The 27,982-nt window shown below is 37.3% G+C and overlaps 1 protein-coding gene across 3 annotated transcripts; it reads left to right on the forward strand.

The window, feature by feature from the left end:
- COG2 (component of oligomeric golgi complex 2) lies at window positions 1-27,915 on the forward strand. 3 transcript variants are annotated; one of them, XM_068676814.1, is made up of 18 exons: window positions 1-174; window positions 324-485; window positions 1,274-1,339; window positions 2,293-2,373; window positions 2,945-3,048; window positions 4,345-4,453; window positions 6,325-6,504; window positions 9,608-9,732; window positions 11,034-11,160; window positions 14,510-14,649; window positions 18,403-18,464; window positions 19,381-19,532; window positions 21,135-21,335; window positions 22,164-22,236; window positions 23,050-23,192; window positions 24,518-24,657; window positions 25,605-25,785; window positions 27,377-27,915. In XM_068676814.1, the coding sequence occupies exons 1-18, from the start codon at window positions 103-105 to the stop codon at window positions 27,476-27,478; spliced, it is 2,220 nt and encodes a 739-aa protein (XP_068532915.1). In that variant the 5' UTR covers window positions 1-102; the 3' UTR covers window positions 27,479-27,915. The 3 variants fall into 3 exon arrangements, with proteins under 3 accessions (XP_068532915.1, XP_068532918.1, XP_068532916.1); XM_068676817.1 differs by lacking the exon at window positions 1-174 and having other exon boundaries at window positions 411-485; window positions 2,293-2,372; window positions 2,943-3,048; XM_068676815.1 differs by lacking the exons at window positions 1-174; window positions 324-485 and having other exon boundaries at window positions 1,297-1,371.
- The last annotated feature ends 67 nt before the right edge of the window (window positions 27,916-27,982 follow it).

Below are 27,982 nucleotides of genomic sequence, written 5' to 3' on the forward strand. Positions count from 1 at the left end.
CGGCCCGCCCCGTCCGGGCCGCGGGGGGGGCGGAGGTGTCGCGCTGGCAGCGGCGGCTCCTGGGCCTGGCCGCCCGGCTGCGGCAGGGAGCCGCTGCCCGTCATGGAGGCGAAGAAGATGAACCTGCCGCGGGGCCCCGACAACCTCTGCTTCGACAAGGATGAGTTCATGAAGGTGGCCGGGGGCAGCGAGGGGGGCTCCCGTGGGGTGAGGGGGGTGTGCGGTGGGGTCAGCTCTTCTGTATGGCACGCTGAATTTGGAGCGCTCGGTGTGTGCATAAAGTTTTTGCTTACATCCGTCTCCCTGTCCTGTTTGGTTTCCAGCCGGATTTTGACGTTGATCACTTCGTGTCGGAGTGCAGGAAACGTGTGCAGCTGGAGGAGCTCAGAGAGGATCTGGAGCTCTATTACAAACTCCTGAAAACGGCCATGGTGGAGCTCATAAATAAGGACTATGCAGATTTTGTTAATCTCTCAACAAATCTAGTAAGTGTTACAAACTGGTACTGTCAGGCTCAGGCTTAATACATCTTATTGTGATTTTTATTTTTCATATGAGAAGTATATGGCTTCTCTTTTGGTTTTGTTAGGTTTAAGAAGGCTTAAACTCTGACCCCTTACATTGAGAGAAACTGAAAGACCATTCCTACAGAATTCACCAGCAATACAGAATTGCTGTTGGCCCGTAATAAATGTTTTAGATGTATTAAATACATCTAAAAATCCTAAAAATAATTCATTAGGAAGATAGATTCAAGGCAGACACTTCTTGTTTTTATATGCTAACACTAAGTTAAAGGGAATAAGTTATTAAAATATTAATAGGAAAGATGCAAATAAGGCCATTCGGAGAGATATTTTTAGGACTCTTCAAACTTACTATATAGCTGTGTATTCTTAGAAAATCCAGCCCACTTTGCTGAGAATTTTAATCGCTTTCATATTAAAATTTGTTGTCCACTGTGTCTCCTGCTCTTTTATTCCAATTTATAACATTATACAGGTTCAAAGTTTATCTTTTCTAGAAAGGGGAAAAAAAAAACATAAATTAAGGTTTTCTTTCATTGTTGGCTTTATATGCCAAAAACGGTCTGATACCTTTACGCCTAAGTTGGAAGTAACATATTTATGCATTGCACTTAAAATAGGAGGCCATAACAGGAGATGTCTCATCGCAGTTCTCTTTAAGTATCTTTAAAATGATAGACTTTGTCAGTAATTTACATATGAATTTACCAAAAGAGTTACAATCTTTTTTGTTGTAATTTCTCTAGGTTGGCATGGACAAGGCCCTTAACCAGCTTTCTGTACCTTTGGGACAGTTAAGGGAAGAAGTTATGGTATGCTCAAAACAGTCATTATACACGGCTTGGTAATCTTTAATTCACTTTCATATAATATATAAATGTTTTACTTATGCTAACAATTATAATTGTTTTCTCTCTAAAAATTCTATTCTTAGGTAACATGAGAGGCATTGTTTTCTAGCAGTTGTAGTAGGCTTATGTTTTTTGTAGTGCCTCTCGATCCAGAGGTAAAGATCAAGTTTTAAGTGTGATCAACAAATGGACTCTTGCAAGATAACTCTATGCAGATATTGTAATTATTTTAATATCTGAGTAACTTGGAGATGGGAGTAAATAAGTCAGATTAAAGGCAGTCCCACTGGAGACTTTTACCTTGGCCCTCTGGTTGAACCATGAAAGATCACCCACTTCAAGTCAGTCTAATTCTTGTTCTTAATAAGTCTCACCGTGACTTAGCATTTAGTGAAGGGCAAATTTCCATCATCTTGGCAGCTGATTCAAGTGGATATTTGCTGCATGAATGTTCCATCAAATATCTTAGCCTTGATGTCTAAAACTGAGAATAGGTTCACATATATAACATGAAATAGGTTCACCTAGAGAGCTATTTATTGTATAGAAATTGCTACTTAAATCTGACTTTTAACTTCAGTTTGAAGACATAAAATCATACTGGTTTTATTACTTTGTTCTGGGTGAAAGGTGGGTTGTACTCTATAAGTTATGGAGAAAACACTTTGCTTGAAATAATGATACCTGTCGTGGCAGTACTTTAGGAGCAGGTTATACTAAGATTATACTTAAGTTACTTAGTCTTATTTCTGTCTTTTTCTTTTTGAGAGTAGTTGACATAGTATAACTTTTATTTATCCTATATTCTTATTGATGTCTCCTGTTTCAGGAATTTAGAATTCAGATTTTTGTTTTTTAAAACATGTTCTTCATAGTGGGAATCCAGCTTTTCATACCGACTTTCTCTTTCACAGAGTCTTAAATCATGTGTCAGTGAAGGAATTCGGGCGGTGGATGACCGGCTGTCTAAACAAGAAGATATTAGAAGAAAAAAGGTACAACAAATTATTACCTTGAAAAGATCTTCACTGGGTCAAATTCTGGTTTTGACATTAACCCCAGGGAAATAGAGTTTATAAAGTTCTATGCTGTCCACATGCATATTCCACAGAATTTTGCACTTCTAAAAATAAGAGGGTTTGGTTGACTGACTTCATTTTTACAGTCTTAATGATACAAGTCTTTTTCTTACTTTTTTTTTTTTTACTTTATTTTCCAAAAACATTTATGTTCAGTTGGCTTTTTTTTAGTTACAATTGTTCTTATTTCTGCTTGTAGTATTATATAAACGTGTATATTGCAAATATAAACATATGGCTATTTAAATTTTGTATGCAGGAGAATTAATATTTGTGGTTTTGCTTAGCTTGGAAAAATTCAGGGGTTTCATAGGCTTATGTGAGCAATACTTTAACTGAGACATGATTCAAAAATTAAGGTGGAGGGAGAGAACTTGGAACAGGAAGAAAAAATTACACCCAAAAAAAAAGTCCAAAAGATTTTCAGGGTTGTTATATAATGTAATGGGATTGGGGTCAGACATAAAAAATCTTTCTTTAATTACAGATGTGTGTCCTGAGACTTATTCATGTTATTCAGTCAGTTGAGAAAATTGAGAAAATTCTACATTCCCAAGGCACTAATGAATTGTCCTCTTTAGAGGGAAACAGGTAAAAACAAACAAAACAAAAAAAAAAAACAACCAAGTAAACACTTTCTTTTTAATATCAGTGGGACTAATTTAATTTCATGATATTGGAGATAAACTTGCAAACATTAGGATATATCTTCAGACATTTAACTCTGATAGAATATGTGATTTATTTTAGTATTTTTTCAACTTTAGTCCTCTGTAAATTTGTCATTCTGAATTACTCGTAGTGCTGAAGTGTGCATCAATTTGTATTTTTTTTCCTAGGAAGTCTCTAATCCTGTCATGTCCAAACTGCTCTCTAGTCCTCTAGTCCTGCAAATGCACGTCTTTTTCAATATTGTTTGGAAGTAAAATGTGGAATAGCTTTTCTTGCTTTCACTTCTTATGTATAACTGAAAGGACTGCTGCAAGAATAGTCTAAGGCAGGCAAGCCACACAAGTAATACTTCTGAAAAGTTCTGAAAAGACAGGACTGTGACAAATTCCAGTCAGACTGCTGAGTTTTGATTTTCAACAGCTTAATGGAAAACATCCTCTCCCTCTACCTTTGAGAGAGGGAAAAAGTATCTTGGCTAGTTTTGGTACCAGTGTACCAGCCAGGCACATGGAATAGTTAACTGGGATGCAAGTGCAACTTAAAGGTGGAGGAAAATGACAATTTCGTAAGCTTGTTTAAATGTGAGACATGCTCTGGGGCTCTTCTACTCTGTACACTGGATCACATGGTAGTGAGTGGGGGGAAGTGAACAGACAAATCAGTTCACACCTAGAGTGATGAAGCACATGCAAATATTTTCTGTCACGGTGAGAGACTTTGCAGAATCATGTTTGGAAGTAAGGTTGTATGTACGTGACTCAAAATTTAGGCCAAGTTTTGGGACCATACAGACCTGAGAAGCATAGGACTGCTTCTCTAGAGATAGCTGTGTTTAGTTTTATTTTATGATGGAAAGGGGAAATAAACAAATCTGGATTGTGAAGAGCACTTAATGCAGTTTCTTGAGTTCTGTTAAGACCGACTTTTCTGTGACAATAAGCAGCATTCCATGTAGAAAGCAATGCTTCATAGTGCTGGTGCCGGATGTCTTGTTCCTCAGCTTCTGCTTCACTCATTTCATATCATAGTAGATTCAAAACAACTCTAATTTTGTAGTCTGTTCCAGATTATTATTGTGTGACTGCAGTAGTACCTATCTGAATTCCAAGTATTTGTATTAAACAACAAAAATTGGGGGAAAACGTTATCTATCTATTGCAACTGAAAGTGAGTATATTTGCAAGGATCTAACTGTTCTCATTATCTCTCTTCCAGCCCACTCGTAACTGGACAGGTTTTAGAGAGAATTGCCACAGAATTTAATCAACTACAATTTCATGCAGTACAAAGCAAAGGAATGCCCCTTTTGGACAAAGTGAGACCAGTAGGTATTGTATTATAGCCAGCTTAACACTGGTAGGATCAAGCAAAAATATCTAAATAGAAAGACAAATTTCTTTTTCCACAGAGTTCTACTGAATTGATTTACAGGAGAAATGACTTTCAAGAGGCTGTTTTATCAGTAGAATGGAAGTGTTATTTCTTCTGAGAGTTTATGCTTTGCTTACTAACGTCTTTAGGGTAAATTATTTGAAATGGTAGTAAAAAAAACATAACAAATGCTTTTGTTAGTCTATTATGTCTTGCAGTTTGTCTGCATACTGATAGCGAGGCCTAGTTCCGGAGATTTATGTTGGTTTTGTTAACGGCAGTGTACAGATCAAAATACAAGTGAAATGTCTTAGAAGTGGTTGACTGGAATAAATTGAAGCTTGTCTTTTATTGATATTTAGTGCCTAATTCTTGGTATCTGTGCTAGTAGGCTAGTGTCCCTGATAGCCCGTTTTTAATAGCTGTCAAATGTAAAAGATGACTTGGTGTTTGTTTATTTTTTTGCCTTTTTTCCCTAACCATTCACTGGAGAGAGGGAATGAAAAGTAGTGCTTAAAAAGTATGTCATATGGAAATGGGGTAATGTTTTAAGCAGATGAGCATGAAAGCTGTCATCCTTAATGGCTTTTGAGCTAATGAGATGCTTCATAGTTTTTCACTATGTATAAATGCCTGTTGGTGATACAAACTTGTTTTATCTCAAGGCTTTAAGGATACCGTGTTGATTCATGGACTGTTCACAAGACTATTCTGGCAACCAAATTAATAACAGGGGTAAATGTGAGCAGCAGAGTAGTATTTATGGTGGGAGGACCTTTGTTCCTTTGTTGTGTGGCTGGCTTTACAATACTTACCAGGACTTCTGTTTTGTACCTATTGTTGCTGTACTGGTTTTGGCTGGAGCAGAGTTCATTTTCTTCACAGTAGCCCATATGGTGCTATGCTTTGAATTTGTGATGAAAAATTTGATAACGTGCTGATGTCGTAGCTGTCATGAGATCATGACAGCTGACTAGTCATGCAATTGGGTTTCCATGACTAGTCAGCAATTGGGTTACTGGTTTTGCATGTTCAGAGCAGATTCTGTGGTTATTGAAAAAATTAGTTTATAGATGGATGGCTGCAATATAGCATGCAAAATGCCAGAGAGAAAATTTGACTTGTTAAATGGGTAGTTCAACTATGATTAAATTATCATGCATCATTGAACTCGCTTTAAATACAGAGCTGCAAGGGACCATCCTGGGCCAGGCGTATTATCTGCAGCTAGTGTGACAATGAATTGGATATAGTGGAAGAGATGTTACAGATCAGGAAATATGGTTAGCAGGCAGGAGGATGTGTGTTGACTGAAGCAACTGTTAGGCAGAAGCCAGAAGGAGTCTAATGGCATGTCGTTTGTCACCAGTGTAATTCAGTGTCTTTGGTTTGCAGTTGCTTGTCAAGCTGTGCCAGGAACACACCGCAGTTTTAGTTTCTGACACTTAGGAATAAATGTCACAGTTGTCATCCCTGGTAACACATTGAAAAGGTTTTGTGCATTATCAAACACAGTGGTTCAGTTGAATAAGGAACAATTACTGACCCATTTCTTCAGTATGAAGGAGACCTTGCATAACTTAGCATGTCTCTTTCAATATACAGAGGAAAATAAGTGCCTTTTTACATAACTTTTAACTTTGGTAACCCATTAAGCTGTGTTCATGATCATTTAATGTTGACAGTTATCAAAAATTGTGTACATTTTAAATGAAATTTGAAAGCCAAATGAGGTATTTCTGGAAAAAATGTACTTCAGCATTAATGGCAAGGCTTTGCTTTTAATTTTTTTTTTAAACTACTATATTTTGTTTCTCTTCATAGCGTATAGCTGGAATAACAGCTACATTGCAGCAGTCTCTTGAAGGGCTGCTCTTGGAAGGCCTTCAGACTTCAAATGTTGACATCATACGTCACTGTCTTCGCACTTATGCAACAATTGACAAAACAAGAGATGCAGAGGCGTTAGTTGGTCAAGTACTTGTGAAACCTTATATAGATGAGGTAAGATAAAATCAAGAATCCTGAGAAAATGATCTGACTTGCAAGAATACTTGTTTTTTGTTTTTTGTTTTTTTTTTTTGTTATTTTCCAGCTTTGGATAGGAGCTTCAGAGTGCTTCTGTGGAGAGAGAAAGAGAACTGATCCCTAACAGTGTCAGTTTGTTGTTCCTATTTAAGAAAGAAGGTGGAGGAATTCTTTTCTCCTGTTACCAGTTTTTAGTTATATCCCATTGTCTACATTTTGCTTGGGTCAGGGGGGAAATCCAAATAGCAAACCTTAAGCAAGCACATGGCTGCAATAAAATACAGTTTACTGTGGAGCTGGGTGCATTGGATCAGGTCAGAGGTGTGCCTTTCTCATCTACTGGCTCAATACCAGGCAAAAGCAGTACAAACAGTTCTTAACTGCTGTTCCTTTTTTTCTGTAGAAGCAGTATCTGCTGTTCCCAGCTGTACCAGGACAGTAGCAAGAGCAAGAACAAGGATTTGTTTGGGAAGTGTTTGCTGTTCTGTAGTGGAAAAAAAATGTGTCAGGTGGCCAGTTCTCAATTCATGAGAAACTTATTTGTAGGACATCAGTTTGCAATAGTGAGTTGGACCAATTGCAGAGTACTGATTACATTTTCTGAAATTAGAGGACTTTATGCTAATTTTCTTGACTATGCAGCTTTTGCTGTGCCTGTAAAAAGTTTCATCAGCAGTACCTTCTGGTACTGCTTTGTTCTTACTGCTTCCTCTGGCCTTAGCTGAATAATCTATGCTATTTTTTTTTCTTTCTGTTGTAGTTGATGTTAATGTAATCCTTCTAAAAAAGAAGGAAAGGTTAATGAGTAACCTGCCACAATAATGGGTCAGCAAGTCAGTCAGTTGTGCCCAATTTTTCTTGTCTGTCAGCACACCTGCAGTTGCCACTAAAAACATTTTTAAGCATCTATGATTATATCATGGCAGCTCTAGTTTGAAGCTTCAGTGAAAATACAAAAATGAATTTTAAGATTTGATATTTTGCTGTGTTTAAACAAACCTGATAAAAAGAGTTTGTTATGGTTTTAATAGATATGCTGAAGTGGTGTTTCCATAGCAACAAGCCTACTTTTCCCCATTTTTAAGAGTGGAGGTGGCAATAAATGTTAATAAATTTTTCATCAATGTGTTGGGAATTATGTCTGTGTTAGGTATTGACTGTGTATCATTTCAGAGGATATTTGTTCCGTGCTGTGAATCAGTGCCCTTTTTACAGCATAAGCTCTAACACTGACTGCCCTGTTGCAGGCAGTTTCCCCGCCTTTCACTAGGCTGTCAGTGTTTCACAAAACCATTAAATTCACTGGTCTTACAGAGTAGGTTAAACTGGGCCCACAGCAGGTCTGTGAAGTTGTTGAACAAGAACTAGCATTATGATCCTCTCAGCAGTATTACGACGATGAATGGTCCACGGCTTTCACTGTTGTGTCTATGGGGAGGAAAGGCCATGAAGTATGAGAGCTGCCTTGGTGATTGCAAATAACCACTTGCTTGACCTGGGGTATGTTAATAGAAGGCAGAACAGATCTCCTTTCTCTCATCATTGCCTCTGAAATAGATAGCACTTTTCAGCAGCTTTGAGTCACAAGTTACATTATTGCTGCATACTTCCTTTTGCTGTCCACATTTTATTTTATTGCTGTTACTCTTTAAATGGAGATATTTTTAACTGTTCTCTTTGCTCTATAAACCTCTAAATGAGGTGTGATGTCAGACGATCTTTTATTTTTCCAGTTCCTGAATATTTAAAATGTATTTTCTCTACTCATCTTCCACAAAAAATGCAACCACTCATAGTATAGAGTCAACATTTCTTATTAAGACCCATAAAAGCAATGTGAACATTGTCCTAAAAGTGTTGATTATGTTCCTTTAGGCAATAACAATTGCCTTTTCTTACACTGGTGTGACTTTCTAAATATAAATGGAGAAGTGAACTTAAAAATAATAATAAAAATAATCAAATACCTTATTATTTTTATTTAGAGGCTGTTTTCCACATAGTTTTTCCAACCTAGGCAAGTGAAAAGTTAGTCTGTGTAACCTCTGGTGAAGGAGTTGTTCTTCTGAATCAAGATGGGGAAAAGAAATTACCTTTTTTTTCCACTCAGTAATGCCTTCTGCAGCCAAGAGATGGAACCTTTCCTTTCCCAGTGGAAGAATAGTCTGTCTCATAAAAGCAGGGCTATATGTCATTGTCAGTAGGATGTTCCTTTTCTTCTGTAAGAAAGGAAACATTTAATTTTTTTCTGTTTTTACCTTGTGTGCATACAGATTTATAAAACAAAGACAGCTGCTGGCTTTTGGATGGTAGAAGAAGTAGAATGGTGGATCCAGACCTTTCCACTTAAGAACAAACTTCCCCCTTGGGTGCTTTCTAATACTGTAGCAACAGCAGTGGGGACTGGTCGTGCCCTCTCAATTTTACCACTATCTGTTCTATCCCCACTTCTGCACCATTCTGCTTGTTTATGTAGTGAGAGGCAAAAAATAGAATAACAAGAAATATAAACTATTGTCCTTTTCCCATATTACCCACATAGGCTGCCTTCTCTTTTCTCAGTGGTTATCCCTTTTCCCTGGGCTTGAAGTACTGTCCTGTGAAACCACTTTGACAGCTGCTTTAAAGGCTTAACTTTGTGATGGAAGATTCTTGGCTCTTGGCTTCCCTGCATTTGGGAGTGGACCAACCTAACTCTACATTAAAAAAAAAAAAAAAAAAAAAGGACATTATTCTAAGGCTTGATTAGCTTTTGCCAGTCACACATTCACCATCACAGACTAGTTGACGTGATAGTGATATGTACAGTGGGTGGGGAGCCAGGCACGTTGGCTAACAACTAAAAGCTAGAGGCTCATTTATATTCTTGTGGCTAGTCTTGCTGATTAGAGTTATGCATTAAGGAAAGCAATAATTTAAGCTGGCACGTTCCGCTTGGAAACTAGGAAGGTAATCTACCAAATATTGCAATATTTGAGGTTATGATATGAGAAGTTTTGAGTGAGTAGACTTCTGAATTTTACATTGTGGTATTTCATACTCGCTTTTCTGACATTTAATATTGAACTCTTCCTGGCAGGTGATTGTGGAAGAGTATGTTCAAGCTCATCCTAATGGCCTTCAGGCAATGTACAACAAACTATTGGAGTTTGTTCCTCACCACTGCCGTCTCTTGCGTGAAGTTACAGGGGGAGCTATTTCAAGGTGAATACCTTAGGGTTTCTTACAGTTGCACTAAAGTTACAGTAAATGCAATATATACTTTTGAAATATCTTTCATAGTTACTTACCATACATAAATGACTTACCTGGTCTTTCCTGAAGATTCATATTCAAGTTTGATTTCTGCCTCATGTCTGTGTTTTTCAAAACAGTGAACCCATTTCTTGATGTTGGGGCCCAGACCTTCAGAGAAGGGAAGGAGAGAATCCTGTATTTCAGTAGTAGAATGGAGTACTGTTTACAATACAATGTGCCAGATGCCTTGTTGGTTTTTGTGCTCTTTTTTTTTTTTTTTTTTAAATCAAGGAAACATGATTGGATGCTTCATCCAAGGAAAGGGGCATAACAAAACTATTAGAAAAAAAAAACAAGTTTTAAAGTAACTGGGTTGTTAGCATACATCAAAAAGTGGGGAAGATCCTCAGAGATTTGACTCACTGTATTAATGGAACTACAAGTTTAATTGATTTGTATACTACTTCCACTGTTTTCTTAAAAAAAAAAAAAAGTGCTTAATTCCTTACGCAGTTAATTTGCCTGTTTCAAAATTTAAATAATCTATGTCTACTGAATTGTATCCATTTATCTGCTTATAGACTGGTTAGTGTAATGGACTGCTGTATTTAGCAGAACTATGGATGTATCCCCTGGGGACTGCAGAATTACTCTTCTAATTATTTGTCCATTGCTGAGCTTGTTATTACTCTAAGTTTTACTAACACTTCAGTTCTTTTAATCCCTCACCAAGTTCTAATCTTAAAAGTAGAAAGTTTTGACTTTAGAGTACTGAACTGGAATTAAATGTTTGTGTGTCTTCTGCTCTCAATTTATAAATTTTCATAATCAGAGTAGCCTTTAATCTTTTGCTTCAAAGCACAATATTGTGCATAAGTACAACATGGAACAATTAAGACAGAGTTCTTTCATGCCATCATATTAGTCACGTTACTTCTATTTGTTATCTCCAAAGTTTGGAGCTGTTTACAAGTAGGAGTTCTCAGCAGAAAAGTACTTGCTTTCCAGACACGCTTGCAAAATATGTAGCTGATAAAATTTTAAAACACTTCCAGAATTCTAAAAAATATTTTGTTGAGACCATGGGATCAGATATGAAACCTGAAAGGAGAACAATTAAAGAGAATCAGCATGCCTATATTAAAAAAATAAAAAATAATGTAATTACATTTTGTCTGATGCAGTACATGTCTTTCTAGTTATCTCTACCTCCAAATAGAAGCCTGGTGGTGAAATATAACCATGGAATAATTAAACTTTTATTTCAGTGAGAAAGCAGACATTGTTCCTGGATACGATTTCCTAGTGAATTCAGTGTGGCCAGAAATAGTACGTGGTTTAGAAGAAAAACTGCCATCGCTGTTTAACCCTGGAAATCCAGATGTGTTTCATGAGGTAATTACCTTTTTTCCATTTGCTATTCTTGTGACACACACAAGAATTGAATGAGCCATGTTCTCCAGGCTTTTTCGCTGCTGCTCTTGTATAAATTCATGTTCTTCCATAGCCGGGAAGCTATCTTACAACACTTGATCTTTTCATAGGCATTAATTCTCTCCTTGTCTTTGTCAGTGCCCTCATTCTGGCTGGGGTAGAGTTAATTTTCTTCCAGCTAGCTGGCATTGTGCTGTGTTTTGGATTTAGCATGCAAATAATGCTTGTAGTTGTAGAGCAATGCTTATGCTAAGCCAGAGACTTCTCAGGTTCTCACACTGCCCTGCCAGCGGGGTGCAGCACTTTATTTATTTATTATTGTTTATTATCATGATATTTTTACTTCATTTGCTGTTGTATTGAACTGTCTTTATCTCAACCCATGAGTTTTACCTTTTTTCTGATTTTTACCTTTTTTCTGATTTTTACCTTTTTTCTGATTCCCCCATCCCACTGGGGGGAGCAAGCAAACAGCTGTGTGGTGCTGAGCTGCCTGCCAGCTTAAACCACAGCAGTCAGGAAGGCTCATGCAGAAGTTACTGGAAGCTGTTTAGTCTTGTGAATTTGGCCTTAAATGTTTGCTTTAGGAGTAGATGGCCTATCTCAGCTGTAGAATTGTAACATATATGAAGGTGGGAGAGTATGACAATATTTTGGCAAGACTGGGACTTCTGTATAGGAAGGTTTATCGTTCATTTTAATTAAATGTCTGGGTTCCGACTTGCCCTAATGCTTCTCAGTTTCCCATAAAGCTTCTATCATCCTTCAGGTTTCACCTAATGCCCTGCGTAGTGCAAAGTATGAGCTGTGCTGCGTGGTTTACGCAAGAATGTATTTTCTCTTCAGAAGAGCTGGTTTTAGTGCTTTAAATTAATTCTTAATAGCCTGTTATTTTATGCTAGGCTGATACTGACCAGTGATGCTGCTACATTTATTAAAAAAAAAAAAAAATCCCAATGACTTTCAGTTACTTCATGTAGTCAGTCCAAAGTTCTTTCTAGACAGCTTTTGTCCGCTTAATGATCTCGAGTCTGAGTCAGAATCACAGTATTTTATGTAAAAATCAATAAGAAGTTGAAATGCCAAGTGTAATGCCAAGCTATTACATCCATGGAAAAAAAGAGTAGGAGCAGTTACAAATTAAGAAGAGGAAAAAATTGTAAACGTTTGCTGTCCTGATGCTAATCTAAGTAATGCAATGCAGACTTTAGACAGTGGTCTTCTAGCTCTGTTTTGTAGGTTGATGGAAATGCAGAAGTCTTTTTCTCCATGTTTGTTTGCTTATTTTGCATTTGTATGTAGTTTTAATGCTGAAAAGTAGTACTTGTTACAAGGTCCTTTTATGTAGAGAGGATTGAAAAATATTTTTTCAAATCATCCTGTGAAAATCAGGCTAACAGCCTTAAGCATGTATGTTAAAATAACTATTTACTTCTGCAGTTTTTAAATTGTTTCAGGTTATTGTGTCCTTATTTCTGACTCAGATTTGTAGGTTTACAGGCATTTCAAAATAATACTCCTATCTCTAAACATTGATTTGAGACTGTTAAGTTTAAATGCCTGTATTCAAAAATTGCTGCATTTTGTTTCAGACTCTCACAGTTTCTGTTAAATAACTTCTGTGCAGTCAACAATCCAATCCTGGAAGCTGAAATGGGAAGCAGCCTTGCTGTTAGTTCCCTCTCTTAGATATAATGTTATAAATAACTAGATAAATGCCTGAGTTGCCTTCCATTTTGAAGGTGATAGGTTTTTTCGGAGTGTTTTGTTTCTATCTATGGCTAGAGATAGAAGGCAGCTGAGCATTAATGGCTTGTTTGCCTTTTAGAGTATTGGGCTTATTATCTAAGAAAGCAGGCTGAAAGAGCACTGATGTCTCATTCTCCCTGCATTTGACTCCCACAGCTCTTACGGTTCCGCTGTGTTACAGATAAAACCACGCTGGGATGGGTGTAGTTACCTAAAAGATTTCCTGTGCAATTTCCAGAATACCATCTCCCCACACTGCAACTGCCACATCACGAGAAAAACGTGCTGTAATGGTACACTGAACTGAAAGTCACAAATGTACTGGGATATGCAATACAAAAATGTACTGAGATAAGCAACGCAAAAGCATGCCCGTGTCAGTGCATGGCCTGTGGTCCCAGGGTTGTTTCTGAGAGCAGAACCTGTAAGCAGCGCCTCAGGGACTTCTGAGGATGTTTTAGTGCTTCATCAGAGAATCTGAGTACGTTGCTTGCCTATGGGTTGTGGTAAGAGTCTTGCTGCTGCAGCCCTGCTGCTGCTCTTAGCACCACACCATCAGAAGCACTGAGACAGTGGCTTACTGAACATGCAGAGATTTCAGTGAGACATGTAGGATTTCTTTTATGGCTGCTGTTTTGGGGTTAGGAGTGTCCCTTTTTTTTTTTTGTATGGAAGCCATTTGAACATAGTCGAACTTTTTCATTGCAGAGGCAGATTTTAACTGTAGCTATGTTTTTACTCCTTGATTTACATAATCTTTTTCTATGTACTGTTAATACAGTCTGTTTTGTGTGAAATAACATTTTCATGTACCATTTTGCCTCTCGTTTCTTGCTCAAGGCTTTGGTGGCTTTCTGCATTGAATATGTTAATTTATTATGTTTATTTCAGGCTGTTAATAAGTTACTGAGAGTAAGCCCAAAGTGCATTTCGGGATTGATGCATTTTTTCTTTGTTTGCAACTGGCTTAATACTATTTGTAAATATCTTAATAAACTAACCCTTCCAGTTGTTTGAAGTTTTACTGCAAATATTTGGTATTTGCAATACATATTGTTAGGGAAACAGTTCTAGAAATTCCGGTAGTACAGTTTCTATATAATAGAAGGGAAATACCATACTTCCCTTCTCATGTGTGTTTGGTGATGTCTGTTTCTGGATTTCGTTCCTGATCCTTTCCATTTGTTGTATCCCTTTATCTCTAATTTCCTGGGACTGACTTCAGTGCTGTGCGCCATTGTTGTTCTACTCCGGTGATTCAGCTCAGAAATACCAATACATCTGTCTGATCAGCTCTGTTTTCCAGACAATTTTACGCTTTTTAGAAGTGCTGTGTGCTGTTTTTTCTTATTATAGAGTAACACCTACTAGATCATTGGTTTTAGTTTCACAGCAGTCCAGGATTTTAGCCTTACAAGATTAGTTGATGGCAGCAGTGTCAGCCCATTCTGAGTCTTGAGCTTAACTGTAGTCTAATGCAAGAGATCTATTGAAACCGTTGTGACTTTCATTGCTTAATGGGGCCTTGGAAGTGATCAAAATGCTCATTCTCTTTCTGCAGAAGTACACTACCAGTATGGATTTTGTACGGAAATTTGAACGACAGTGTGGCTCACAGGCCAGCGTGAAACGATTAAGATCTCATCCGTCCTACCACAGCTTTAACAACAAATGGAATTTGCCTGTTTATTTTCAAATAAGGTTGGTATGCATTTTTAGTCATCAATTCTTTCAAAAGTAGAGTTGTCACAGCAAAATGATACAGCTTGTGGTCAGATCTCCTCGTTACGTTACAAAGTTCCCTTTGTCAACAAAATCATAGAAGTCGAACTATGAGAATATAATTACGGAGCCAAGTCATTGCTTTATGCATCTTCCAACACTTTAGCAAAATCATAGAGTACATATTGCAGGGTAGCTGGCTGTCATTACACTGAATTTTTCATATGCTGCTTATGAACAGACCTAGGTAAGTCTTGAGTCTGATTTCAAGTTCTGTTTTTCAAGTGCCGTTTCTCCCTGGAGCTAAACTGTATGTTGAGTGATACTGTTTGTGCAAATCCAGAGGAATAATTACAGTGAGGGAAAAATATATTCTTCTACAAAATAAAAAAATAAAGGGCTGACAGCTTCTAGCTTTTCCACATCAAGCTATGCTTCGGACTTGTTAATTTCTGTCCCAAAGGACAGTTCTGAAGTTCTAGATCTTCCAGGGTTGTCTTCTCAAAGATGGCCCAGCAATTTTCTTTATGTAAGAAGCTATGTCCTAAGCTCTAGCTTACTTTTCCAGCTGGTGTGATGTACCTGCAGCATTATGTTGTAAAGATCTTGTGGGAAGAGAGCAGAGAGAACCAAGAAAGCTCCATTTTAATTCTAGTGAAGATAAAATTTTGCAGAAAGGAACCATATTTGTAGGAGGTCTAGCCTATGCATCTGATTTTAGGGCTGGTTAACAGGTCTCCGGGCAAGAAAGCTGCTTGTTGGTAAAGTCTGTTTGTTGTTAAATGTTCTGTGTGTCTCTCTTGGTCCAAAGTCTTCTGAGAGTCTCTGGACAGCTTCATACACTGTTACATGAGCAGAGTTTATTGCCTTGAGGGTACTGCAGCAGTGTTAGTTGTGAATCCAGTCGAAACAGAAGCAGCTAATAGTTTCCATCCCCAGTTTTGTTTCACATGTCTTTTAGTTCCTGTACGTACAACGAGGATGATTACTTGGTTTTGTGGATTGCTTTTGTTTATAGTCCAGTATACTAAGTAAGTTTTTAATATTCTGCCTTTAGTTTTGAACATGCCAGCCCAAGTACTGTATTAAGTGTCTGCAGTGTGTTGTACTTGGACTGTGTATACCCTCTGGTCTTTGCATTGTACTTCAGTAGGGTTCAATAACATTTTCTGTGCTAGCAAAACCAGTTACAGGATGTTCTTTCCCTTGCTTCTCAGTATCCTGCTCATTTATTTGTTCCACCACAGCTGTTGCTGGGGCTAAACTACATGTTGGATCTCTGAAATGAGGCAGCAAAGGGAAGAATTCTCAAAAAAGAGGGAAGAAATTGAGGTTTATTTTTAATGTGGATCACTTTTGTGACTACGTTTATAGCATGATTCTATAAATGGTAATTACTGTACAGCCGTAGACATATTTATGCAGTTTGTTTAATCCAGGAAAAAAGTACAGTAATGCCAAATCCTGGAATCCTGTGAGGGCTGGAGCTAATACAGATCAGTGGCAGGAGTGTGGGTCTGGAAGCAGGCAGTGTCTTCGTGTTTTGGTGATCCAGTGCTTTTTATAAAATGATGGTTCTGGCTTCCTCTGACATCCTCTTCTGGTTTTTTGCTTGCACAACTGTTCCTGCAGCTATGCAGTGAGCCAATATGAAGTACTGTTACCTTGGGCAAAAAAGGCTGACTTTCAACTCTAATCAATTTCTCCAAACCACTTCACTGTACAAATATTGATGCTGCCCCAAGGGAAAGGGCAGGAGCACTCAATACAGTAGTGGTGCTGACTGTGCAGACTCTAAGGGTCTGTGGAACTGTAGCAATTATAAACCTCTTAACAACAGAAAGACATCATTAATAGGTCCCTGAATCTGCCCTTTTGTTTGAAAGTGCAACTTTTGTAATGCGTAACCACTTGATCAAACGTTGATGCTGCTGCTCATAAGATGGAAGTGAAGCTTCAGCATCTTCTCTCTGTTCAAAAATATTTTTTTTCCCATTGGATACTTTGGTGTCTGGCTAATACAAAGAAAAATAAATATTTTTCTTTTAAGATTATTATAAATCTGAATAGTTTGCTGTTTCAGTAAATGGTTAGATAACAGCAGCTGCTTCATCTTTTACCCTATCATTCCTTTATACCTGAATCATCTGACAACATTTGGAATTGCCCATGAATTCTTCAGTGCACAAATGTGAAAATAATGCTATATATTCATTATGTATAGCAGCAAAGCTTTTTCTTTGAAATGTGTAACTATCCTCAAATCATACAGGATTTTTATTGAAGTGTTATCTTACACTGTGACATTTACAGTTAAGGTTGCTGTTTTTGTTTTTTTTCCAATTGCAGAAATTGCTCAGAGCAAACAGACCTCACTTAAACCTGTACAAATGATTCTTTAAGGAATAGATGGATGTAGATGCATTTCTTTTGTAGCAATGCAGGCACAAGCACCCCCAGTATCTCCGTTCCTTGCCGTCTGTTTCATTTATGTCATTACAGCTGATAGTGGAACTGTAATGAGCCTACATGGTAGATATTTTTTGCCCATCTAATAACTATTCAGCAAAATTTGTATAATTCTTAAAAATCTGATTTGATTCTCTAATACTCTTCACCGTAAGACCTGAAGACACTCCTTTCTCAATGAAGGTGTTGTACAGGCAGGAATGAGGGTTTGAAACCATTTCACAAATATTTCTAAAATATGTGCTATATCTTGGTAGCAATTGAAAAAGATAAGTCACATCACTTGCTTTTTATTCCAACCCCTGGTGTGTCAATCACAGATTGCTACTTAAAATACTGTAAGCACACATCTAGTCCATTAGTAGTTTGAACAAGAAAAGCTAGGTGGGTCCCTGCTCTGATCTGGAAATTACAGTTGAGAGGTTTTAAGATGAGCCTTGCAGGTTCGTAATTGGTAACCTTGGTAGGTGTATGGATTACTCTGCACATAAAAGCAAAAAAGGAAAAATGACAAAAACTTATTATGGAGGACTGTAAAATACAGTTTTATTTCAGCATTAGAGGTAAGAACTTGGTGAAAGGATACATTTCTACAACTCCTGCACAATAAGAGTACTTACCTAATACTTCTTTAAATATGGATAAGTACTGTAATGTACTGTAACATTAATTTTGCTGTTACACCTCAAAAAATCAAGGGCTGGAATTTATTTTTATATTTTTTGTTTTTTTTCATTTCATTGGTTTCATTGGTTTGTTCAGTTTTTTTTAAAGGTGGGATAGGGGGTGTCAGGGCATCCCGTGAGGAACTATTGATTTTTCAGGTGCAGAATTGTTTGCAGAACCTTATGCCACTGTTCATTAACAAACATGTAGAAAGCTAAAGGCTCCCACTGTCACATAGCATGCTTAAAGGTCAGCTAAAGGAAGTATGAAACAATGTGTTCACTTACAGTGTGAAAACAGTACCGATTAGAGGAAATAAAAAGCAGCAACAAAACCATTTCTAATAAAATCTAAGGACTTGACACTGAGCTATGGCTTTGATAATGCTTGTAATCGTGATTTTCATAATTTCCCAACGTATAAGTTTCATATCTGCCTGTAAAATGTCAAACATTGTCTTTGCAGGATTAAAAAAAAAAACGAACAAGATCTTTTAGTGTATGTGCACTGATAGCATAGATACTGAACATTGAAAAGCATTTAGGCATCAATTTAAGCAATCATTGATTTATAACATTCAAAACTTCTGTTTTTCAGATTTAGAGAAATAGCAGGGGCCTTTGAAGCATCGCTTTCAGATTCACTAGAGGAAGCACCAGGTAAACTTTAATTGCAAAAATTAATTATTTCCCTATTAAGAAGGAAGCACTGTTTTAAGTAGCAGTGGTTATTATCTGTTTATTATTATTTACTAATGGGCATCCTGAGGGTTCACATGAGCTTTCTGTTTTCTTATGAACTCATTAAACAGTGGAATACATTTTTGTAGGGAAGGCAATATAAGACTACTGTTCAATGATCACTTACTAAATACCCCTTTTTAGCAGCAACAATTAACATATTTGTGGAACTGTTCCCTCAGTGCAAGAAGGAAGTATTGGCATCCTGTAAGTGACAACAAAAAACAATGCTGTGTTATCTGGGCAAACTTTTCTTTATTTTTATAGACATCTTCCCCACTACATAGCCCTATCTATTGGCAGCATTCAGGGTTGCTATAGTTCATTTGTGTTGGTATCTGCTCAAAAAACGTACGTTGATCTATGAGCAGATGAGGAGGTAAGCATAGGAAGGATTACAGTGGAAGGACAAATCTGGTGTATTTGTTAGAAGTACACTGTAATTAGAAAAGTTGTTACTTCAGTTACTGGAGTAAATGCCTGTGAAGAAGGTAGCTAGGAGTAACTTGTGTATGTGTATTTTTACTTCTGACTTTTAGATTATAGAACTGAAGAGCAAGGAGGAAAAAATAATGGTGATGAAATGCATAAATCCTACAATTTCCAGGCATTTACCTGAATCTTGCAGACACATTCCTTAGCTTTATGCCATATAATATTAGTGCATGAACTGCTTTATAAGTATTTGGTTTAAATGTGGATATTCCTACTGTGTTTTCAATAAATACTGAAGACTTCTTTTTAAATCTCAGATACTGCAATTATTAACATCAGTGATGTTCCATCTTTCACAGTGTGCTTAGGAACTTGACCTTTGTTGCCTGATTGTTTTCAGAGGGCAGCTCATATTGCCTTTTGGCCACTCACATGGTCTGGACGAGTCTTCTGAAGTGCTGGTCAGATCAGATGTTTTTACCACTGTTAGCACACCGTCTGTGGAAACTTAGTCTGCAAATTTTGGCACGTTACTCCATGTTCATTAGTGAGGTAAGAAAACTATGTACTTAAAGGTTTTGGTGATTAGTTATGTCCATCAGTAAGAGACCTCTTGAAACAAAATGTGTAACTTCTTTCTAATTACTATTTTTCTGAACTTAAAAATGCTGAACAAGATCACTCAACGAGTTCCTGAGTTTGTTTTATATAAAGTATCACTGCAAAACATATCATTGGGCACAAATATCAGTATTGCTCAAGTATTACTGTCTGATGGTTGCCAAGATTGTACTATGTGTAAGATTGCTTCTGCCACAGACAGAAGTAGCCATAATCTTGTGTTTTGTACAGTTGGTATCAATATGTTTTCATATTGATACTGTGAACTAGGTTGTGAAACTGAGCCAGGTGAAAACTAACCTTGCAAAAAAATAAGGTGTTGAGTTAATACAAATCAGTTGCTCCATGGTCAACTGACTCAACATCGTAAGTCACGCTTCTGAGCAGAAGATCTTGTGCTTTGCCCATTCCTAGCCATACAAGTTTCTCTCCCCACCTTTCTTGTGTTACAGAATGACAGCATGATAGAATAATTTGGGTTGAAAAGGAGGTCTAGAGGTCATGTGGTCCAAATTCCTGCTTGAAACAGGGCCAGTTTAGATAAGGTAATGGAAGACCTTTTCAGGTTGAATTTTGAATATCCAAAGGCAAAAATTTCAGTCTCTTGGGGAACCCTTTTACAATGATTGACCACCCTGGTAATTAAATATCTTTCCTTTTGATATAAATCCCTTTGTTGCACTTCATATCCATTGCCTCTTACTGTCACTGTATCTCAAGGGAAAGTCTGATTCCACCTTCTCTATACATTCCACTTACGTAGCTGACGACAGCAGTAAGATCTCCCTTTATCTTTCTCTGGAGACTGAATAGCACAGTTCTCTCAGCTAAATTGTCTTAGTAAAAGTGCTCATTAAAACAGTCGCTGAGTGAGGCATGTGATTTACAGCTGAGGGCTTGAGGAGGTGGGAGAAAGGAGATGATTGACAGCAGTGAGTCATGTTTTCTGAGACCAAAAAAAGACCTTGAGTAGCCTTGTTGCAAGCACGATAGAAGGGGAGGAAGGGGGAGACTCAAACTGCTCTATTTGGTGACTGTTGGCATAGAAGGTGCTCAAAACTCTTGTACACAGATCTCTGAGCGTTGCTCCTTGTAGTGTTGTAGCAGGACAGGTTGACTGAAACAATCTATTGTTTCTGCAGTTGGTTGTCTCTGCAATGGAAAGTTAATTGGCACAATCCACAGCTGGTTTTCTGTTCTGGCATATGAAAATTGTTTATTTCTGCAAAGCAAATAATAATCAAATTTTTGATCTAGCACATTCTGTTTATTTGAACACCACACAGGTGGTAATTACTCCAGGATGGTATTGTCCTGTGGCATAGTAATAAGAGCTCTAAATTACTGAGCTATTTTGTGCACCAAAAACTGTCTTAAAAATACTGCTTTTAATGCAATTTACTAATGTCAGTATCCCTTGCAAGTGTTACATTCTAATGCCAAAATCTTAGGAAAACTTTATGCTGTTTCTGTATATACAACTTTAACTGCTTTTGCTATTGCTAGGACTCACATCTCAGTTTGATGTTTCAGGTTTCTGTAAGGCCCATTTCCAGTGAGAATGCAAAGGAAAGCAAAAAATCAGTGCCAGCTGGCAGAAAGGAATCTTCCATAAGCCTCAACCCTAACGAGGACCAAGGGAATGGGTCTTCTCCAGAAAGTCAGCCTTTGCTTTCTATATCCAGTACTCAGCTGGTGTATATTGCTGCAGATCTGGACAAACTCCAGGAACAGGTTTGTGCTTGAGACTTTACTTACAGAAGTCTTTGTCAGTCTGTGTGCCAGTGCTATTTGGCATTTTGTTAATGACATTATGACCAAAAAACCACAATGCATTTGTTTAAATATTTTTTTTAATTCTAAAACTGGAGTAGTTTGATAGGAAAAAATACTACCTGAAATACAGGGTCTATTCTCTGTGTAGTTTAAGTGGCAAATTACAGAGAAACCACTTCAGGTATTTAAACTTTTAATCAGTAGCTGCTGGACTTTACCACTAGAGCATGTTGTTTCTACTCACTTCCACTGTAAAATGCAACTGTCCACAGATTTACTTTTGCTAGTAATCTCTCTGATGTCTCAAAGTGTGGTACAGTATTCAGCTTTAATGTTATTCTCTTTTATATATTTACTGTTTTTAATCTTTCAGCCTCAAAAAGGTTTTATAATCAAGATTATTGTTCTATCATCATGTTTTACTAATGAACCAGAATCTTTGAAAGAGCTGTATGGTATTTATTTACTTTCAGTGGGGACTCTTTCATGTTTTTCAGCCAATGAGGCTGGAATTCCTGTATCTTGTGAAGTTGCGTCTGGGTTGGTACTATTTTGTTAATTATAAGTTATTTCCCTGAGGATAACTGTAAGGTAGAAAATTGAATGATAGACCTTAAATCCAATTAATATTGTATTTTCCTGATATTAGGTTTTGATAAACACAATTAAAAATTCAGAAAAGACCGAAGGTGTCTTTTAAAGCACTTGTAACTTGCAGAATGTAGAAGAGCCATTTAAATATATTTATAACAGGACTCTTGTTTGTTTGTTTGTTTGTTTGTTTAGATTCCTGACATCATAGAAATGGTTAAACCAAAACTTGAAATGATTGGCTTCAAGAACATGTCTTGTATTGCAGGTAAACCTGAGAGGCTGAATTCAGTCTCTTTCCCCATTCTCCCAAGTCCCTCTACTAACCAAACAAAATCAGCTTTTACGTGAAGTTTTTTATAATTTAAGTGAGAAACTTGAAATCACTCATGTTTTATTGCCTAATGATGCCTGCTTCCAATGTTAACCATTTTGTGAAAGAGCAACTACCTTGAAGTCTAGAAAACATTTGATTAAAATTCAGTGAGTCCGAAGTGCTTTTTTGGGGAAGTAACTTGTCCAATAATTAGGATGCTTCTACAGGAAGAGAGGGACCCACTTAAATCTAAATCAAGATTACGGGTAAATGGATAGATGTCTAAGTCCATAAGAGTGGTAGCTGCTTGTGTAAATCCCCAACTCAGTAGATGATCTTTTGTCAATCACAGCTTTGTGTCAAGCGTTTTTCAGTCAGTCCATGGGGAATTGAGGTACTGTGAGAGAGAATTTCACAGCCTCAGTTTCTTTGGTAGGTTTGAGCCTTTTGATTCAAGCCCCCTGCTGCATCGATAATACTGAGAAGAGAAAAAAAGTGAACCTGGAGAATGTCAAGTTACCCTTTTTTAATTGTCTTCCCTGTATCTGTTTTTTCTGGCTGAGAAATGGTTGACATGAAATGGTTCACATTCGTGGAGATACTTTATAAATGGTTGGTGTGTATTTATTTAGCAAGCATCCTGTATTCAGCACCAGCAGCCATCTAGGACAGGGAATGAGATTGGGATGATGCTGGATTCACATAATTTGTAATGTGATTGGGCAGGGTAGCTCAGTCTAAACTTCAGCTTTTTTACTTGAATAGAAGCCTTGGAAGACTCAAAGACTTCTTTATCAGCCTGCATGCCTACCTTGAATAACAGAATTATCCAGGATCTGAGTGAGTCCTCTTTCACTTACCTGAAGAGTGCACTGGAAATTCCAAGATTATATAGGAGAACCAATAAGGTTAGTGCTGGTTGCAGAAGAAAAAATAAATCTCAGAAGGGCCTGTACTAAGAATCTTAACTGGGCAGTACATTTACGATTTCAGGGCTGTTCATACCTGCTTGAGAGTCAAGAAACGTATTAAATACTGAGATGACTTAGTCATTACTGTTTACCTCTTTGAAAAGAAAGAATTGTATTTTCAAAATTTTAGGTAGGGTAACAATGATGAGAGCACAGGTTGAGACGGAAGGAAGGGCAAGACAAAACTGTTGTACAAAACCAGAATGGTTAATAAGAATAAATTGATTTCCCTCATCTCATAGCATGTATGGTAAGATGTGCTGCTGTTGGGTGGCAGGCTGGTAGGGTTTGTTTTTTTTTGTTTTTTTGTTTTTCTGTTTTTGGAAGATGGGTTGATCACAGCAGGGAGTGACACTTCAACGTGCTATGTCAAGAATTTTTTTCGTGGTGAGCTAGCTTCCTAGATTTCATTCAGGAATGCCACACACAGAAGGAACAAGATAAGAATGGTTAAAAAAAAATAAAATGTTTTGGTGAAAAAAAACAAGAAAAAGTAATTAATAAATATGGTTCCAAAACCATGTTCAGACCTTAGCCTGTTTTGTTGCTGTGCCTTGTCCTTGCCAATTCGCACAGTTGTTATGGTAGCTGGTTTAGTCTCATATAAAAAAAAAAAATGGCAGTATAAGAAAGTTTAAGTAACAGGTATTTCAGATGTCAGAGATTGTGTACCCTGGGTATGATCTGTTCCCCTGCAATGCAGGAGGTCTGTCCAAGCTATTGCATGGATCACCCCTGGAGAGATGAAGCAGTCTGCTTCCAAGACCATCTCAGAAGAAAGTAGAGAAGGGATATTAGAGCTATCCCAAAAGCTTTCTTCTGAAAAACACAGTGAGGGGGTGGGGTGGTATAAGAATAGAAGGAGCAGTGGTTTCAGTTTAGTGAAGTATGATATGAAATAGCAGCTATTTTAATGAAGATGAGGTAGGCTGTTGTGTATACAGAGCGTGTTCAACTTTCTGAAGTCAGCATGAGCAGCAAGTAGGCAAAAATAGGGGTGGCTGGCACATGCATCTCTCCAAAAGCTTTGGTCATCTTGGACCTTGTTTCATAGTATTTTACATAGTATAATGCTGCTGAATGATTTTGTCAAGGTTTCTTCCATGTGTATGAAGATCTCTTTATTGATTAGTTGTGAATAATCTATTTCTTGGCTTACATGCAGGCTCAGCATTTCACATATGTGCTATAAATGGTGTCCATGTTTTCAGTAAATAAATTACAGATTCTTTTTTCCACCATGTTTCCCTGCCTTCTCCCAGGAAGTGCCAACTAAAGCTTCACCTTATGTTGACAGTGCTCTTAAGCCCTTCTACAGACTACAAAATGAATACAGAGATATATTGAAACAGCCCATGATTCATCAGTGGTTGGAAGGCGCCCTCTCTGAAAGCACACAAAAGTAAGAGAGCCGTACACAACATTCTTTGTACTATTTAAAAACTTCATTGTCGGTTGAATGGGCACAGGAGAAAAGAGAAAACACACTACAAGTTAACACAGCTGTAAAGATAACGGGAATATGCCCCCTTTTTGACCTGGTACATTCGTTCAGATTTCTATTAGTGTTTTGTACTCAACAGATGAAAAGCAGGGCTGGGAACTCGAGACCTGACCTCTGCTCAAATGTACACAAACTGACATTGCGGATAGAGCATATGGAAATTGTTTCGCTCTAGTAATGCAATAGTAAACTAAAACCTTGCATTTTGTCTCAGAAATTACTTAAGTCCTTAACCTCATATTATTGTCAGTAAATCATGGTCAAATTCTCAAGAAATTTGAGTTTGACTTTCCTTTGACAATTTTATTGTATACAATGATAATGCAAATTTTAGTGCTTAAAAAAATTAAAAAAGCTGAAAAGCCAGTTGTTCCCAGCTTTATAAGGCAGTCATAGCACAGTGCTTTCCTTCATTCTGGTTTCCTGGCTAGCATCTTGAGGACTTCTGAGCGTGAATATCCATCTGCATTAAGTTCTTTAATGAAATTTGTTTGTCCGTCTACTTTCCTTTCAACTTCATACTGCTGTGAGATGTTGTCTTCTGTGAGTTCAACCATTTCAGTGTGTACAAAAAGAAAGTAATAATTGCTTTTGTTTGGATGTTCTGCCTGATAATTTCATTGGATACGTGCTACTTCTGGCACTGTGGAAAATGAGAAGGAGGCTTCAACACTGAATTGTAATCTTTAGGTTGGCCTCTGTAATTAATGGTGGAAATATCAGGCTTCTTCTCAAAAACACTCCTCTCAGCATTCCTCATAATTTTTCTGAGGGCCAGTGATGTGCATGCAGTAGGCTTTTCTGTAAAAGTGTAATTTTTTTCTCATTAATCTTCCTTTATTTAGGTATTATGAAACTGTTTCTGATGTGTTAAATTCTGTTAAGAAAATGGAAGAGAGCCTGAAAAGGCTGAAGCAAGCCAGAAAAACTGCAGCTTCAAATCCTGTTGGTACGAATGGAGGTATGAGTGATGATGACAAAATCCGACTGCAGCTGGCCCTAGATGTCGAGTATTTTGGAGAGCAAGTAAGTTAAAAGAGAAGTTTGCTTACTGCTATTAGGGAAGGGAGTGAGATACAGGAGGAAATGGGAGCTCAACTTATTTTTTTGGTCTTAAAAACTTTGTGCTTTGTTGGTTGTTTTTTATATCTGTGTAATTCAGGTGACTTGAAACCTTAATGATCATAGAATCTCCTTGAGCAATGCATGCTTTCTGTGCTTTTGTATACAAGTGAAAAAGGTATTTCTCACTATTCAGAATTCAAGTACTGTTTAGTACTCAGAAGCACAAAGAAATACTGAGTGGACAGACCAAAGGACAGGGTATTTTCTTAGCTCTGATGGAAAATTCTTTATGGCCTTGCTTTTGTTTGCCTTCTGCTGGGTAATTCCTGCCTTCACTCACTTGCATAATCAAAGGTTTATTCCCAAGAGCTTGGAAGGGGTCAGATTTCTTTCTTGTTGTGCTATGTAACAGTAAGTTCCTTTTGATGCTGAATACAAAAACTAAAACAACAAAGTAGAAACAAGTAAAAGAACAAAATATTCCAGGAAATGGGTGTAGTAGCTTTATCAAATTGTATAAGCATGCTGATTAGTAGTCATTATTTCCATGTGTAAGTTTCAGAAAAAAGTAGACTACTAATTGCACATCCATGTCATTAGTTACCAAGCACTTGTTACCAGTCTTGGTTATGAGCAGATGCTGTCTGTACAGTAAAACAGGTAGGTAAATTCTTCCTGTGTGTAAGGAGATGAATCTCTTATTTCTGAGGCTTACCACAAAGGAGGAAGATTTGGGTGGAAGCATGGAAATCTTATTTACTAGCAGGAGATACTATTTGGCAGTTTTTAACTCGGAGCTTGAGTTGGGTTTGTTCTTCTATTCCTATCCAATGATGTGCATTAACATAATGTGAATTTAAGTTAAACTGGGATAGATTATTCATAATCATTTAGGAGCTGATTTGGTACAGGTGGACATTACCAAGAGTTCCAGCAGTAAACATCTTTAAGGATCACTTTATTATGGTTTCATTTAGATTTCAGTGTACTTTTGTTTTTCTCATGGGTCGTATTTTTCTAACTGCCAAAGCAAGAGATTCCCTAGGTAAGAAATGACTTGTAGCAAACTCTGTTGTTGTCCTCATCCCACAGGAAATTCAAGGCTAGAACAATGGGCTCTTGCAGCTTATTGAAATGCTTTTGTTACTGTGCTGTTGGCTGTTATTGGATGTATCCACGTTTGCCTTAAAGGCTTTCCTCAAATCCCAAATGAGGATTCTGGGCAAAATTCCATTTGAAATCAATGCATTAAATGCATAGTTACAGCCAAGGTTCCCTTTCTGACTGTTTCATTGGAAACAACTTACAACTGACTTAGCTTAAAAGTTGCCTAGAAGATGGTTAATTATTTTACTGCGAGACGCTCTGTTGAATGGAAAGACTTAACTGAGCAAAGCTGGATACAGCTTTTTTTTTGTAGTGTGCACTATATGCAGTTATATTTCTTTGCTCATCAATGCAGGACAAAACATATGCTTTACTAATTGTTTTAAGGAGAACAATCCATAAGCTTTTGTTCTAAATAAAATTAACGTTTCTCTTGTCTTTCTAGATACGGAAGATGGGACTGGATACAAGCAACATAAAAAGCTTTTCAGCCCTTACAGAGCTTGTCCTGACTGCCAAGGATCAGGCTACAGTGGAACAATCCTAGATACTTCTGAAGCGTGTGATTGAAGATAAACACTGTCCATAAAAAAAAAAAAAAGACTTCACTGTTCTTTATTTTACCAAATAAGTTGCAATGAAGTGCTTCCTGTTGTATCTTAAGCAACAAATAGGTGCATCAACTGTCAAGATACGCTCGTTTCACCGAAAGATTGAGAGTTTACCATAGTTTTCCATTATATGGAAAGCAGTCAGAAATTCTTAACTTTTTACTATAGAATAAAAGTGGAAGGAAATATTTTTTTTCTTGTTTTATTTTAAATCTTATCTTGTAAATGAATGAACTTACATGATGAAAATAGTATGTAATAAATTGTCTTCTTATCTTTGATGTCCTATATGTTTTCGAGTCAAATATATTTATTGCTATCTGTCTAAAGCTTTCAAAGGGACAGCTGTTATGGAATAAAGACAATGCTCACAGGAATAGAGTCTGCTATTTATTGCTACTGCTCTGTACTTACCACCTTTCCCTCATCACGGGACATGG

This window comes from Anas acuta, chromosome 3 (genome assembly GCF_963932015.1).
Source record: "Anas acuta chromosome 3, bAnaAcu1.1, whole genome shotgun sequence".
NCBI classification, from domain to species: domain Eukaryota; kingdom Metazoa; phylum Chordata; class Aves; order Anseriformes; family Anatidae; genus Anas; species Anas acuta.

Bases quoted from the DNA above. Each gene is read 5' to 3' on its own strand.
- COG2 (XM_068676814.1), top strand. From the start codon at position 103: ATGGAGGCGAAGAAGATGAACCTGCCGCGGGGCCCCGACAACCTCTGC. The intron at 3,049-4,344 runs GTAAAAACAAAC...TCTCTCTTCCAG, and splicing joins TCCTCTTTAGAGGGAAACAG to CCCACTCGTAACTGGACAGG. The intron at 22,237-23,049 runs GTAAACCTGAGA...TTACTTGAATAG, and splicing joins GAACATGTCTTGTATTGCAG to AAGCCTTGGAAGACTCAAAG.